Source organism: Panthera leo, chromosome D4 (genome assembly GCF_018350215.1).
Source record: "Panthera leo isolate Ple1 chromosome D4, P.leo_Ple1_pat1.1, whole genome shotgun sequence".
Lineage (NCBI taxonomy): Eukaryota > Metazoa > Chordata > Mammalia > Carnivora > Felidae > Panthera > Panthera leo.
The window spans coordinates 80,365,039-80,380,079 of NC_056691.1; the positions used below are offsets into that span (position 1 = coordinate 80,365,039).

Genomic DNA, 15,041 nt, shown 5'->3' on the forward strand with positions numbered 1-15,041 from the left:
AGACAGTTTTCAAGCAAGACCTTCTGAGACCTTTGAAAAATCATGAATCGGATACCCTGGTAGTGGTTCTTCGGCACTCCCCAGTTGGCCTGCTTATTATTTCAGTCTTCTGGGAATGATGATGTCATCACATTCTCTTTTGATGATGAAAGAATTAGATACTTACAATCATAACAATTCATAAGCCAGTAGCTTCTCTTTGACATGACCAAGGGACTAGATTTTTCTCCCATTTAGGAAACAAACAAACATAGGATCATTGAAGTTCTTTTCTTTACTTGAGGTTTTTTAAGCCTTCTACTACATTTTCAACTGAAGTACGATTTACATAAAGTAAAACACATGCAATTTAAGCGTACAGTTTATTGTGTTTTTTTACACATGTACATGTATATGTAAAAACTATTAATTAAGACACAGAACGTCTCCATGACCCCAGTATTTTTTTCCTGTGCCCCTTTGAGTCAGTACCGTCTCCCTGCCCAGGAAATCAGTGTTCTGATTTCTATGACTACAGCTGAGTTATTCCTGCTATGGAAGGTCACATAAACAGTGTTGTATGACGGGTACTCTGCATTTGGTTTTTTTTCACTCATGGTTTTGCACCTCATGTATGTTGTGTGTATCTTATACATACCAAAAAGTTAATTCAAAACAAATTATAGATCTAACCGTACAAGCTAAAGCCACAAGCTTTTAGAGAAAAACATAGGAGGATATCTTTCTAACTTGGGGATAGATAAAGGTCTCTTAGGAGGTGACAGAAGACAATAACTAAAAAAATGATAAGTTATTACCTCATTATAATTAGAAGACTTTTGCTTATCAAAAGACACCATTAAGAAATTAATAATGATCCATTACTACTCACAAATGGTTTATAGTAAACTAAATGATACATACCAATACATGATTCATTCAGGAAATAAAATCCGTATTAATGTTAGAAGGTTTGTTTGTTTGTTTGTTTATTGTTTTTTTATTTAGAGAGGGAGAGAGAGTGTGAGCAGGGGAAGGGCAGAGAGGGGGGTAGGGGAGAGAGAATCCTAAGCTGTGCTGACGACACAGAGCCTAACGAGGGGCTTAAACCCATGAACCATGAGATCATGACCTGTACCAAAATCAAGAGTCAGCAGCTCAACAGACTGAGCCACCCAGGTGCCCCTAATGTTAGAAGTTTTCTGTTGATCTCCATTAATCCTAGAAAAAAAGGAGGGTGGTGAAGGATGATAACAAAGTTAAATTAATACAGAATTAGAATGTTTTGACTCATAGGAAAGTAAATTATACAGTCCAATGCCCCCAGAGATGACAGTCATGAATTCTAGAAGGGAAAATAAAATAAAAATTAAATAAAACTATTTGAAGGCAAAAGAGATGGACCGAAACCAGGCTGCTCCTTGAAAGGAGGGAAATGTGTTGGGTAAAGTTTACATTTATACAACTTCATTTTGAGGTTATCTCCCAATTTACACAGAAGTGGGTAGCTAGAACTCAGAGAAAGACTTGAGTCAGGATGAAACTGGTAGATGTAAAGGAGGCTGAAAAGTAATAAAGAAAATCCCAGAAAGAGGAACACAGAATGGAGTACCCCAAAATCTGCATAGAAACTGACTTAAATCCTGGATGACAACTAAACTGTCCATGAAGAGGGAAAACTACAGTTTCCCCAGGAAATAGCAACATTGGAAATTGAGCAATTTCCACTTACGCCCCCTGCAGAATAAATGGAGTTTGGAATTTGAGTCCAGCCCAGGTAGCTATCTGTTCACACAAAAATTAACACTCTTCAGAGGAAAATGAGAGAATCCCGAGTCTCTACGTGTCATCTATAATGTCAGGCATACATTTTGGAAAAGTTGACAGACATGCAAAGAAACAGAAACACGTGACCCATAGTGAAGAGAAAGAGATCCCAATATAACTCAGGTGTTAGAAATGGTAAACACAGACCTTAAAGCAACAATTATAAAAATTTTTGAGGATTTATTGGAAAACTTGGCTAAAACAAATGAACATACAGGAATTTCTCAGCAAAGAAATGGAAGCTATTTAAAAACAGACATTCTAGGGACACTTGGGTGGCTCAGTCAGTTAAATGTCTGACTCTTGATTTCGGCTCAGGTCATGATCTCATGGTTCGTGGGATCAAGCCCCATGTCGGGCTCCCTGCTGTCAGCGCAGAACCCGCATGGAATCCTGTGTTCCCCCTCTCTCTCTGCCCCTCCCCTGCTCACGCTCCCTCTCTCAAAAATTAATCAACATTTTTTTTTAAACGTTTATTTATTTTTGAGACAGAGAGAGACAGAGCATGAACGGGGGAGGGTCAGAGAGAGAGAGGGAGACACAGAATCTGGAAACAGGCTCCAGGCTCTGAGCTGTCAGCACAGAGCCCAACGCGGGGCTTGAACTCACCAACTGCGAGATCATGACCTGAGCCAAAGTCGGAGGCTTAACCGACTGAGCCACCCAGGCGCCCCAAAAAATTAATCAACATTTTAAAGAAATCTAAGAAAAATGGACATTCTAGAACTTTAAAAGTACTATATTTGAAATGAGGATGTCAGGGGATGGGTTTACAAATGGATTGTATACAGTAGAAGAAAAGGTCAGTGAAATGAAAGACAGATCAATGTTAACCATCTTCTGTGAAAAAGAGAGGAAATGAAAATCCATTTACATTTACTCTGCAATCAGAAGCCACCTTAGCCATCCATATGCAGAAATTTCCACACTCTCTCATTATGATAGTCTCTCCAGGATGAGGGCCTTCTGGAGGAGGGAAAAAGAAGGGGAAACAGTGTCTGGTGGTTCAGCAAATAGGATGGCGAGGCATGAGCCGGCATAAGAATGTTCAAAACCTGTTTTAAAGCCCATCCACTTTCAGGAGGTGTTTGAGATGGCTTACTATTAAGAAGGTATAAGCAGGGATACAACACAAGCATTTTTTTTTAAGGCAACAGAAAAAGAAACATTTATTTAGTCACTTAGGTAGGTGTTTTCACATGACCTTGGGCGTCCTTGCCACTTCATCAGAATGAAGGTTTAACCTTCATGTAAGTACTGTAAGGAGGGACTTACTTCTATCATTGAGCTATTTGTTTTCTATATGCCTTGTACCTTTTTTTTGTTCCTTATTTTCTGCATTACTGTCTTCTTTCATGTTTAATTTTTTTTTTTGTGGTGAAGTATTTAAATTCTTTTTGCATTTCCTTTTGTGTGTGTTCTGTGGCTATTTTCTTCATGGTTATTATGGGGATTACATTTCAATTCCTGAAGTTATAACACTCAAGTTAGAATTTCTACCACCTTAACTTCAATAACATACCGAAACTGTTCCTTCACACCCCTGTCCCCACCTCTCTTGATTGTTGATGTCACAAAATTACATCTTTATACATGGTGTATCCAAAAACCATAAACAAATAACTCTTTGAAATCCATTAGCCTCTTAAATTATGTAGCAAACAAAATTTGGAGTTACAAACCAAAGTTATAATAATACTAGCCTTTAGACTAGTAATTTTTAAGACTCTATTAGTCTCTAAAGTAACATAGGAAACAGAAACTAGAGTTGTACACTGTCGTTACAATACTGGCTTTTATAATTGCCCATGTATTTTATTTTGTTTATTTTTTTATTTTTTTAAGTTTATCTATTATTTATTTTGAGAAAGAGAGAGAGAGAGAGAGAGAGAGAGAGAGAGAGAGAGAGAGAGAGAAAGGGGGGGAAGGAGAGGGGGAAGAGAGAGAGGGCGAGAGAGAGAATCCCAAGTAGGCTCCACACTGTCAGTGCAGAGGTGATGTAGGACTCAAACCCACAAAGCATGAGATCATGACCTGAGCTGAAGTCAGATGCTTAACTTACTGAGCCACCCAGGCAACCCTATTTTTTATTTTTTTAATGTATATATTTTTAATGTTTATTTTTGAGAGAGAAGAGGGAGCACTAGCAGGGGAGGGGCAGAGAGAGAGGGGGGACAGAGGAACTGAAGAGGGCTCTGCACCAACAGTGGAGAGCCTGATGCAGGGCTCAAACTCACAAACTGAGAGATCATGACCTGAGCCGGAGTCAGATGCAACCAGCTGAGCCAACCAGGTGCCCTGCCCATGTGTTTACTTTGATGCATATCTTTACTTTTCATATAGCTTTGAGTTACTATCTTATGTCCTTTCATTTCACCCTGCAAGACTCTCTTCTGACTTTCAGTTTCTAATGAGAAATCTGCCAGTAATCTTATTAAGGATCCCTTGTATGTGATGAGTCATTTCTCTCTAGCTGTTTTCAAGTTTCTCTTTGTCTTTATCTTAATTTTTCAAAAGTTTGGTTATAATGTGTCTCAGTGTAGGGTCTTTTTCGGTTCGTCTTACTTGGAGTTGATTGAGCTTCGTGGATGTTTATATTCATCTCTTTCATCAAACTTGGGATGTTTTCATGCATTATTTCTTGACATATTCTCTCTTTCTCTTCTTCTGGGATGCCCCCAATGCATATGTTGCTCTGCTCAATGATGTCCCATGTTTCTTAGGCTCTGTTCACTTTTCTTCAATCTTTTTACTTTTCATTCCTCAAACTCGATATTTATTGTCCTGTCTTCAAGCTCACTGATTCTTCCTTTTGCCTGCTTAAATCTGCCTTTAAATCCCTCTAGTGAATATTTCATTTTAGTTATTGTCATTTTCAGCTCTAGGATTTCTTTTTGGTTGCTCTTTAGGCTTTCTGTCTCTTTATTTTATTACTTCCATTTTGTTCATACATCATTTTCTTGACTTCTCCCACATCTTCTTTTCATTCTCTGAGTATCTTTGACAGTTGTCTTTGTCTAGTATATTGGCCATCAGGCCTTTTTCAGGAACAATTTCTGTTTATTTTTTTCCTTTGAATGAGCCATACTTTTCTGTTTCCTTGTATGCTTTGTGATTTTTTTCTTGAAAACTGGACATTTAAATCCAATACTGTGAAACCTCTGGAAGTTAGATTTTCCTCTTTCCCCAGGGTTAGCTGTTTTTTGTTATTGTTTTCATTTATTGTTTTTGCTTTTTTTTTTTCTTTTTAATTATAGGCTGTCTCTGTGCCAAGGATCAGGATAAGTTGTAAATTTAACATCTTCTAGGTCTTTTCTGAGTATTTCCTTGGGTATGCATGGTCACTTACTAATTTTCCTGTATATGTAGTCTTTATCGAGTCTCCTAGTCTTTAGTATCTGGCTCCCCAAAGAGGAAAAGGGAAAAATGAGAAGAGCGAAAAGGAGTGCTGGCCCTTTAAATCCCCTGGCTGTCACTTCAGCTGAAGGGGGAGGGGCCGGCAACAATGCGGAAGGGGCAACAATAGATGCCCGCCTCTTTGTCTGCACCTCTGTGATCCTAAGCAGCAATTAGTGATCAGAGCCCATTCTGGCTCCCATAAGCTGCCAGGAACATGTGCACAACTGCCTGCCACATGGCTGGGGGTGGAGAATAGGTGGCCGCTACTGTGCTAAGAGCTGAAATTGACCAAAATTAATCTTAATCTACCATCCAAGCCCTCCCTTGGAAGTTGCAAGCTTTCAATAGACTCCAGAGTTCCAAAATGGTTACGTCAGACACATTCTGCCAGTGCAATTATTGTCTAGGTAGGGAGACAGATCCCTGGTGTTTCCTATTCCATCACGTTCCCTGAATCATCTTTACCTGGGAAGTTTTTAAAAGTCCTAACACCCATCCAATTGAATCAGAATTTTGGGGGCTGGAACCAGGCATCAATATTAGTTCTCCAGGTAATTCCAGGATGCAGCCAGGTTTGAGAACCAGGGCTTTATACTCCCTACAGCCACGAGAGTGGCATAACTCCTATGGGCTATTTTGGATTTTGGAATCAGGTGCCCTGCGCATGAGGATATCCAGCTGCCTCGCATTTGCCTGATAATATAAAAGCAGTAACCTTCAGTGAGATCCGGGACAAGAGAAAGTTCTCCAGCTGGTCCAGCTTGCGGGCCAGTTGCCCTGCTACTGAACTCTTAGGGCCAATCCTATCTTATATAGTTCAAAGAATCTGTAGAATGGGATGATGGATGAAGACTGTGAAGCCTTGATGGAAAACTTAGAGCAGAGGCCCATTGAATTCCAAGGTGAGGAAATGCCTCTGGAGCACATAAGCATCGTGTCCTTCTTTTAAACGGTGTTGCTATAATTTTTCCTTTTTCCTTCATTGTGATTCACCACTGACTCTAGTGTATGTGGGTGTGAGCTATGTTTACCCCTTATTTTACAGATTGCTGATAGTCCGATGGGTTCTCTAAGGAACCAAAGGGGGGAAATAGTTATGACCTGGGGTCCGTAGACTCTGAGAAGCCCGGCCTTCCGATGTTATCTGTGGATTCTGTGGTCTGGTATTAGGAGAGGGGACTGTGCTCAGGTGGTACATAACATTTTTGGATCACGGTAGCAGGGAATGTTTTAGATATTTTAGATACCTATTTTAGAAGTGATTGACAGCTAGACAGCTGTAAGTGGAATGTGGGAGACACTCGGAGAGGCATCTCCCCAGCTCACAACAATATGTCCTTCGAACTGCCCTGCAGTGTGATCCACAGCCGCTGGGAGCAGGGTCGATGCTGTGCTGTTTGGGTTTTCTTTTCCAGGAATTTAAAGGTTGGATTTTTTTTTTTTAATGTTTTATTTATTTTATTTATTTATTTTTTTTTTAATTTTTTTTTTTTAACGTTTATTTATTTTTGGGACAGAGAGAGAGCATGAACGGGGGAGGGGCAGAGAGAGAGGGAGACACAGAATCGGAAGCAGGCTCCAGGCTCTGAGCCATCAGCCCAGAGCCCGACGCGGGGCTGGAACTCACAAACCGCGAGATCGTGACCTGAGCTGAAGTCAGATGCTTAACCAACTGAGCCACCCAGGCGCCCCAATGTTTTATTTATTTTTGAGAGAGAAAGCACCAGTGGGGGGAGGGGCACCAGTGGGGGGAGGGGGGGGGAACAGAGGATCCAAAGCAGGCTCTGCACTGACAGCAGTGAGCCCCATGCAGGGATCGAACCCACGAACCTCGTGATCATGACCCAAGCTGCAGTCGGACGCTCAACCGACTGAGCCACCCAGGTGCCCCAGGAATTTAAAGTTTTGAAGGAAGAAACCCTGAGTCTGGAAATAGTGGGGGGCCAAGCTATGCTGACAGACCCCTAGGGAAAGTTCACAAGTTTTAGCTGTTGAAGCTCTTCGAACTTCCCTGGCTCTTGCTCATGGCCCGGTTATAGTGATGGGCCGGGAAATTTTTATACAACCAACTCCTAAAAAAGAAAAATGGAAGAGGAATCAAAGGAAACAAGAAGCCTGCAATGTTTGTTGACCCCCATGGTGTAAACACGCCCACTGGGGCCCATATCAAGCTCCCACGGTGAGGTCACCACACAGGGAGTTGGGGGGCAAGGAGGTATGCTACAGTGGTCAACTCTTTCTTGTATTCAGTGGAACTTTCCCTACCAAAAAATAACCTCCCCCAAATCTCCCTTTCAGATTTAGACAGCTCAAGGGGGATGTCTGTTCCTTGCAATAAAAATATTTTTCCCTAAAATACCTAGCTAGCATAACCACGTTTCATTCTGAACAGTTAGTCAATTCACTCAAAGTATCTTCTGATTTTGGCTGGTTTTTCACAGGCACATTCTTTAGATGTTTTTAGCTATTTTCATTTATTCATATCTTTTTCTACAATTGTGCAGTCTTCACCATATCTAGAGAGGAATGTGGTTTGTTTGTTTGTTTTTTTTTTTTGAAAGTTTATTTATTTATTTTGAGAGAGAACGTGAGCAGAGAAGGGACAGAGAAAGAGGGAGAAAGAGAATCCCAAACAGGCTCCACGGAGCCCACTGCAGGGCTAGATGTGGGACTCCATACGGGGCTTGATCCCATAACCCTGGGATCATGACCTGAGCCAAGATTTGGATTTGGAAGCTCAACTGACTGAGCCAGCCGGGCGCCCTAGAATATTTTTAATGGCTGCAGTGGCTTAGGCTAAGTGTTAACTTTGGAAATTCTTGCCCTCCAGTGTCCAGGATACAGAACTACTTCTGTCTTAGCTGTGGAATGTTACAGGAGTAAGAAGAGGTGAGTTCGAGGCTCTTGACACTCATCAGGGACTATTCCTAGGGTATAGGCCATTAGGTATTGTGCATATTGACTCCCCGGTGTTTCTTAGTTAATGAAGTCCAAAGGAAATTTTACACCATGGTTTCTCAACCTTGTCACTATTGACATTTGGAGCCAGATAATTATTGGGTGTGTGTGCAGGGGGCGGGGGGCTGTCCTGTGCATTGTAGGAGGTTTAGCAACATCCCTGGCCTCTACCCACTAAATATGAATAGCATCCCCAGCCCCCAAGTTAACCAACGATATCTTCGACATTGCCAAACATCCCTGGGGTCAGGGCAGGGGGGATGGTGGTCCTGTAAAATGATCCTGGTTGTCTGGCTGAGAGGTGCCTGAGTGACTCAGTAGGTTAACCATCTGACTTTGGCTCAGGTCATGATCTCGCTGTTCGTGAGTTCAGGCCCCATGTTGGGCTCTGTGTTGATAGCTCAAAGCCTGGAGCCTGCTTCCGATTCTGTGTCTAGCTTCTCTCTCTGCCCCTCCCCTGCTTGTACTCTGTCTCTCCAAAATAAATAGACATTAAAAAATAAAATAAAATAAAACAAAATAAAATAAAATCATCTTGGTTGAGAACCACTGCTCCACACTGATGAACCCAATTTGACCCAGCAGCACTGAACTTAAGCAGCACTGAACCTAGCAGGTTATGGCCCCAGGTTAGAGCCCGAAGCACAGGTCCCCATAATGTGTACGACATATAGGATAGAAAGTTCCAGGTGCCAGATGTGAAAGCATCTGCTTTGTGGTAGGACATAGAGTCCACAATCAAAATTTAAAATGTTTAAATTAAAAACAATCATTTCTTATTAGGCATGACGGGAGTGGGTGTGATGATTCATTCACTCATTCATTCATTCATTCATTTAGTAGCTATGCATTAAGCAGTGTCTCTGAGGTAGGTGATGTAATAAGGGCTGGAACTGATGCAAAGGCAAACTATGGACCTGCTTTAAGCAGCTAACAATTCTAGAAGGGTTCAACGGGGATATCTTCAGTTATAAGAGAAAGCCCATTTCCATCTGACTTAATAATGGGACTCACACATTTGAAAAGCCCACAAGCAGTGCAGGCTTCAGGTAAGGCTGGAGCCAGGGACTCAGGTTGTCGTCAAGGACTGCATTTCCTTCAGCGTCCCTGTTTCTCGTGTCCTATTGTCCGTTTCATCCTAACTCTGACCTCCCTGTGGTCAAGCTCCCAATACAACATGTGTCCTCATTTCCCAAGAGAACCTGAGATTCGCTTTCATTGGACCAATTTTTAGGTCACCTGCCCACCACTGAATCAACCATTGCCACCAAGGGCATGGGAAGTGCTGATCGGCTTAGTCTGGATCCTTTGCTCCATAGAAATCATGGAGACTCCATAAAGGAGCCCAGGCATTGCTGGGAGGGGAGAAAGAGAGCCACAAATGCTACACATATGTGGAGTCCTCATCCAGCCAAAGCGCTCACATGTTCTTTACCACATTCCACGCAGGCTCTGTCAGGTGATTTCGTCCAGTACCAAGGCCCCGGCACCATTTGTGTGGGTCTCCGCGAAGGTCTCCTGGTAGTCCTCTGTGCTTCACATCTGCTGCTCTTCCCCCTGGAACCCATTCCGTCTCCACTCCTCAGTCACCCCCTTCTCTTCTCTCAAAGCTCAGTTCAGAGTCAGCCCCTCTGACGCAGTCTCCTCCTCCCTTTCTCCATGCTTCCCTGGGCCCTGTATTGCTCATGTATCATTTGTCTGCTTCTCCAGCTTGGCTCTATGATGGCTTTAGACCTACATTCTAAGAGTTTTTGGTCTACTAAATTCTCTCTTGAATGCCTCATAAAGGAATTGAGAGCTTTTGGTGGTGATTCCTTTGGTGTCCTCCAGTTTCAAAAACAAGATGGTTAAAATGTGTGTGTGTGTGTGTGCATACGTTTGCATGCACATATGTGAAAGAGAGAGTGGGGGAAGCAGATGGGAGCTGTGGAAAGAGCAAAGGCTTTAGACAGTCCTGGGTTTGAATCCTAGTCTGTGCCCTTACAGATCTGAAGCTTTGACGGCTGGATCCTCACTTAACTCTGCTTTCTCTCCTTAAAAAGTATGCATCGCATGTTACGCATTCACTTTCTATGAGGCTTCACCCCTGTTGGTTTGCTATTGTGCCTATGTTCATTTATGCATATTCATTTATGTAAGGTACATTTAACAAATAGTGCATTTAATAAATACGTGTTAACTGTAAGTGTTGCCATAACTATGATTCCCTTATCAATAAATCACATGGTGATTTTGGCTGGAAGACATCGAAGATGGTGTCATTCCAAGGATAAGAGGCCCTTCAGGGCTTGAAGAAACCTGTCCCCTTCCAGCTGCATGGGACCCCCAGGTTAGAGAAGGAGTGGAAGGAGGAGGCATGGCTGTCCCTTCCACATGCCCCCTCTGCCCAATCATGCCGTCCAAGGCACTGCCTTGGCATAACAGCGCAGTGTGTGTCCACAGGGATTGCATCAGCCCTGCATGCACAAAGTAAAGATAAGAATTATCACAGGGGCGCCTGGGTGGCTCAGTTGGTTAAGCATCCAACTTGATTTCAGCTCAGGCCTGATCTCACAGTTCGTAAGTTTGAGCCCTGCTTTGGGCTCTGCGCTGCCTGTATGGAGTCTATTGGGAATTCTCTCTCTCCTTCTCTCTCTGCCCCTTCCCTGCTAGTTCTCTCTCTCTCTCTCTCTCAAAATAAAATTTAAAAAGAAAAATGTTTTATTTTTTAAAGAGAATGATCACAGTCTTTTATTTATTTATTTTTTATATGATCCATTTTAAATAATTTAATGCATTTGGGGAGGTTTCATGCAGAAAAAGTGGGAAATAGTACAACAGCCTTGGGGACACACTTAGTTTTTATTTAAAAAATTTTTTTAATGTTTATTTATTTTTTAGAGAGAGAGAGAGAGAGAGAGAGAGCAAGTGGGGAAGGGGCAGAGAGAGAGGGAGACACGGAATCCGAAGCAGGCTCCAGGCTCTGAGCTGCCAGCACAGAGCCTGACGCGGGGCTCGAACCCACGAGCCACCAGATCATGACCTGAGCAGAAGTTGGATGCTTAACCGACTGAGCCACCCAGGTGCCCCTTACACACCTAATTTTTAAAATATTCTTATGGAAAAACGCCCCTTTATAAGATACTTCTATCAAGTTGCATCTTCCGGGACGTCTGAGTGGCTCAGTCGGTTAGGCTGCTATTGATTTTGGCTCAGGTCATGGTCTCATGGTTCGTAGGTTTGAGCCCCGAGTCGGGGTCTGGTGCTGACAGCGTGAAGCCTGCTTGGGATTCTCTCTCTCCCCTTCTCTCTCTGTTCCTCCCCCACTTGTGCTCTCTCTCTCAAAATAAATAAACTAAAAAACAAATAAAGTTGCATTTTCCTTGATATGAAACACATGCAGCCCTTCGTATGTGTATGTTAACACATTTATCCTTGCCAGCTTCTCTGGTTTGAGCTTCAGCTCAGTCATTTGCTAGCTGGGTGGCTAACCTTGCTGAATATCACTCTGCTTATCTATAAAATGAAAATAATTCTCTCCAATGAGGGAATGATGTCCTGTTGTATATCCAGTGTGCCACACTACATCAGTCTGGTCGGTTTTCATCTTTCCATTTATTACAAATACACCCGCCCTGACTTTGCTGGAGATCCAGCCTTTTTCCAGAGCCTCCTTGGCCACATATATTCCCCAGAGGTCAGGACTAATAATCCCCAGATGTAGTTATGACATTGTTTTCTCCCTCTGTGCTGGCGCCCCACCCTGGGGTTGAGGGGCAAGCCTTTTTCTTTCTGGTTCCTCCACTGGCAGTTAATTATTTCAATGCACCACTTTGGAAAACTCTCCATGAGCACTTATTGTTTTGAAAGCTTGGGACTCTCAACCATGTTCTATCTTTGTAATAATGAACACATTTTTAAGAGGACATCAGGACTTTTTGGAGTCTGAGAATTTAAAATGTTACAACTGACGATCCTGACCATCTTTGGGAGAAAATGCACAATCCATGACCAGACCAGGATCTATTGAGAAAATAATTTATTCAATTGTGAATTGTGAATTTTATTTTTTTTTTAATGTTTAAGAATAACTATCAATGAGATCTGGAGTTTGTTTGGGGATTTAAATTTAAATGAGTAAAAAAAATATCCAGATTCCCTCAAAAGTAAACATCGACCCTCTTCCCTAATCTTTTAAGAGAGATCATTTCTTTGGTTTAGGATTTAAATGCTTAACTGTCTCTACTCCAGAATGGATGGATCCCAGGAAAGGTCAGTTCTGGAGAGGCAGCGTCCTGACAAGCGGTCTCCGTTTTCTTTTACAAAGCCCATTTCTTCAGAATTTTTGTTGTTGTTGTCGTTGTTGGTTTTGCTTCATTTTGCTGGGTTGTGAGATTTTCTGGCACGGATTGAAGAGTAGGAGGCACAGTGACATGGTAGAAAAAAATGTAGGTTTCACTGTATCAAAGAAGCCCATTGTGCTGAACACCAAGTGCGGTGGCTCTTCAAATAAATCACTTAAAAGTGGAAACAAATGACCAAAACTGGAACACGAGCAAACTATAAATACACCTGCATATGTAAATGCTGCCTCCTAACTCCTGTACATCGAATTGCTCAACTTGAAGTAACGCGTAGGATTCCATAGCTTCTCTTAGAGAAGGGAATTGTATGTTAAGCTGTTCATTCATGAGGACTGGGTCTCTCACCGCCATCCCCTCTGCTTTCGATATAAAATCAATTAGCCATTTTATTAAACGTATCTGGTTGTCACACTTCAGTAGTGCTGACAGGGCAGGGGAAAACGAAAAGTTACTTGACCCGAGGGCTTTCCAAACTCCTTGATGTCGGCCCTCCAGGTTGGGGCGTGACGGGCTGTGGGGACCCTGAGGGTTAGAGCAGGTGGCAGCAGGGCATGTTGATGACTTATCGTCATGAAGCCCGGGTTTGGGAAACGTAACTCCTTGCAAGCCTCTTCAGTCCACTGCGGGCCGTTGCCTTCTCTGACACCGTCCACTTCTCCGGCCAAGGAACTGAAGACCGGAGTCTGGCGGAGTGAATGCGCCTTGGGCAAAACAAGAAACATCCTCCACTCGAGTCCCCGCAGTGCTGGTCGTCGCGGGTCTGAGGAAGCCAGAGACTACCCACCCTGCCCCCCACTCAGCGCCCGGATCCATGCTGTGTTTAAGGACCAGCCCCGTGCCCTGGGCCCCTCCGAGGTGGCCCACAGATATCAGCCTCCTCTTTTTCCACTCTCTTTGCTTTTCCATGGCAAACCCAACTCTGAGTCTGTTTTCACTCCATGCTGAGCAACCACTGGCTCATTCAGATTCCCCGTGACTCCAAACACGCGCCACCATGATCTCCCTTGGGAATCTCCACCAGGAAGATTCTGCACGGGAGCCAAACAACATTTTCCCGATGGGAAAAGAACATGGGTGGCAAATGGCCTGAAGCAGTCTGCCAGTGAAACCATGTGAGGATTGCCAAGGTGGACCGTGTCCTTACTCAGGGTTCTTCTGTCGCCAAGCAACTCGATGATGCTTGGGACTCAGCAGAGACACTGAAGTCAAGGGGATGACCCCCTCCCCCCACAATCGTATCTTACTGCCAAACACTTCCCTTAACACCCTTTTCTCCAGTACATTATCTGGCACATGTAGAGTGTTTCTGGCTTTTTCTTTGCCTGTGTCAATTTTTTGGTGAGCGTTTGGTCCAGTTGAGTATTTGGTTGGTCCAGTGAGTATTTCCCCCAAACCCAGAAGAGATCAGAAATCACTGGGAATTTACATCTGATTCCTGTAGGTTTCATCCTCCCATAATGCAAGGTTCAAAGTTACCAGGAAGAAGAGAAGTTGGCGTTTTGTTAGTATTGTTTAAAAGTTAAAATTAAGTGTTACTTTTCTGAGGAAGTAGCCAGAATACTACTCTCTCAAATTCAGAAACCTACCGGCACAATTTAAAATCAGACATTATTTCTAACCAAATTATACTCTTTCGTCTGCCAAGATATCTTGACAATCTTAATATCTGAAGGCAAGCCTATATGATAATCCCAACAATATTCTGGGGATAAAATTTTAGTGGGTTTGTTGAGAAGGAAATACTTATTTAGGTGGCTTTCATCATGCCACTCGGCTTCTATGTCATTTTTCTTGTCCTGGAGAATTCCCTTGAAGCACTCCTGGGTGATGTTTAGGACCTGAGTGGGCGTTCCTCCAAAAATGGCAGCGTGGTAATAAAAATCTCCCTCGCCGAACGGAATGTATGCTGCGGATTCCTTCCGCCTCTCATAGGTAAACTCGTCAGGATCTGCCTTGTACCACCAGGCCTGTAGCTGAGCCACCGACTGGCCCAGGGTCTCCACTCCAAAGCTATCTTGGAAGACCTGGTCCACGTCCATGCAGAAGAGGAAGTCCACCTCATGCTGGATGTGGGCCACAATGTGCTCCCCAATGATCTTCATGCGCATCATGCTGACGTCCTGCCACCTCTTCTCAGGCTTGATCTCAAACACTTTGAAGGAACGCAGAGGACCCAGCTCTATCAAGGGCATCTTGGAGACATCGTCCACCATGATGTAAAATATGACTTTGTGGCCAACCATGAAGTACCTATTAGCAGATATTAAGAACTCCTCCAAGTAATGCTCAATGTATCTGAAACAAAGGAGAAGGGGACAAATTTAACCACTGGGATTTGTGCAGGAGGCTGCGTGCTATTCTAATCATCTTTTTGTTTTGTTTTGTTTTGTTTTGCAGCTTAGGGGAGGCATGGTTTCCCCTATCCCAGACATGTGTTTTCCACATCTGATAGTGTAACATTCCTGGCTGCCTTCCACCATTCATTCGCTCCACTTTGGGGAAGAGGAGTGACTTACCTGCTGATTTTGGAAGAGT

General features: G+C 43.1%; 1 protein-coding gene across 4 annotated transcripts in view; it reads right to left on the reverse strand.

The window, feature by feature from the left end:
* Positions 1 to 11,454: 11,454 nt before the first annotated feature.
* The window catches only part of GGTA1 (glycoprotein alpha-galactosyltransferase 1 (inactive)), a 57,287-nt gene continuing 53,700 nt past the window's right edge, over positions 11,455 to 15,041 (reverse strand). For all 4 annotated transcript variants that reach the window (XM_042912242.1, XM_042912239.1, XM_042912241.1 and 1 more), the window contains one exon: positions 11,455 to 14,801. In XM_042912242.1, coding sequence (XP_042768176.1) covers positions 14,108 to 14,801 — 694 coding nt within the window. In that variant the 3' untranslated portion in view covers positions 11,455 to 14,107. The remainder of the gene's footprint in view (positions 14,802 to 15,041) is intronic.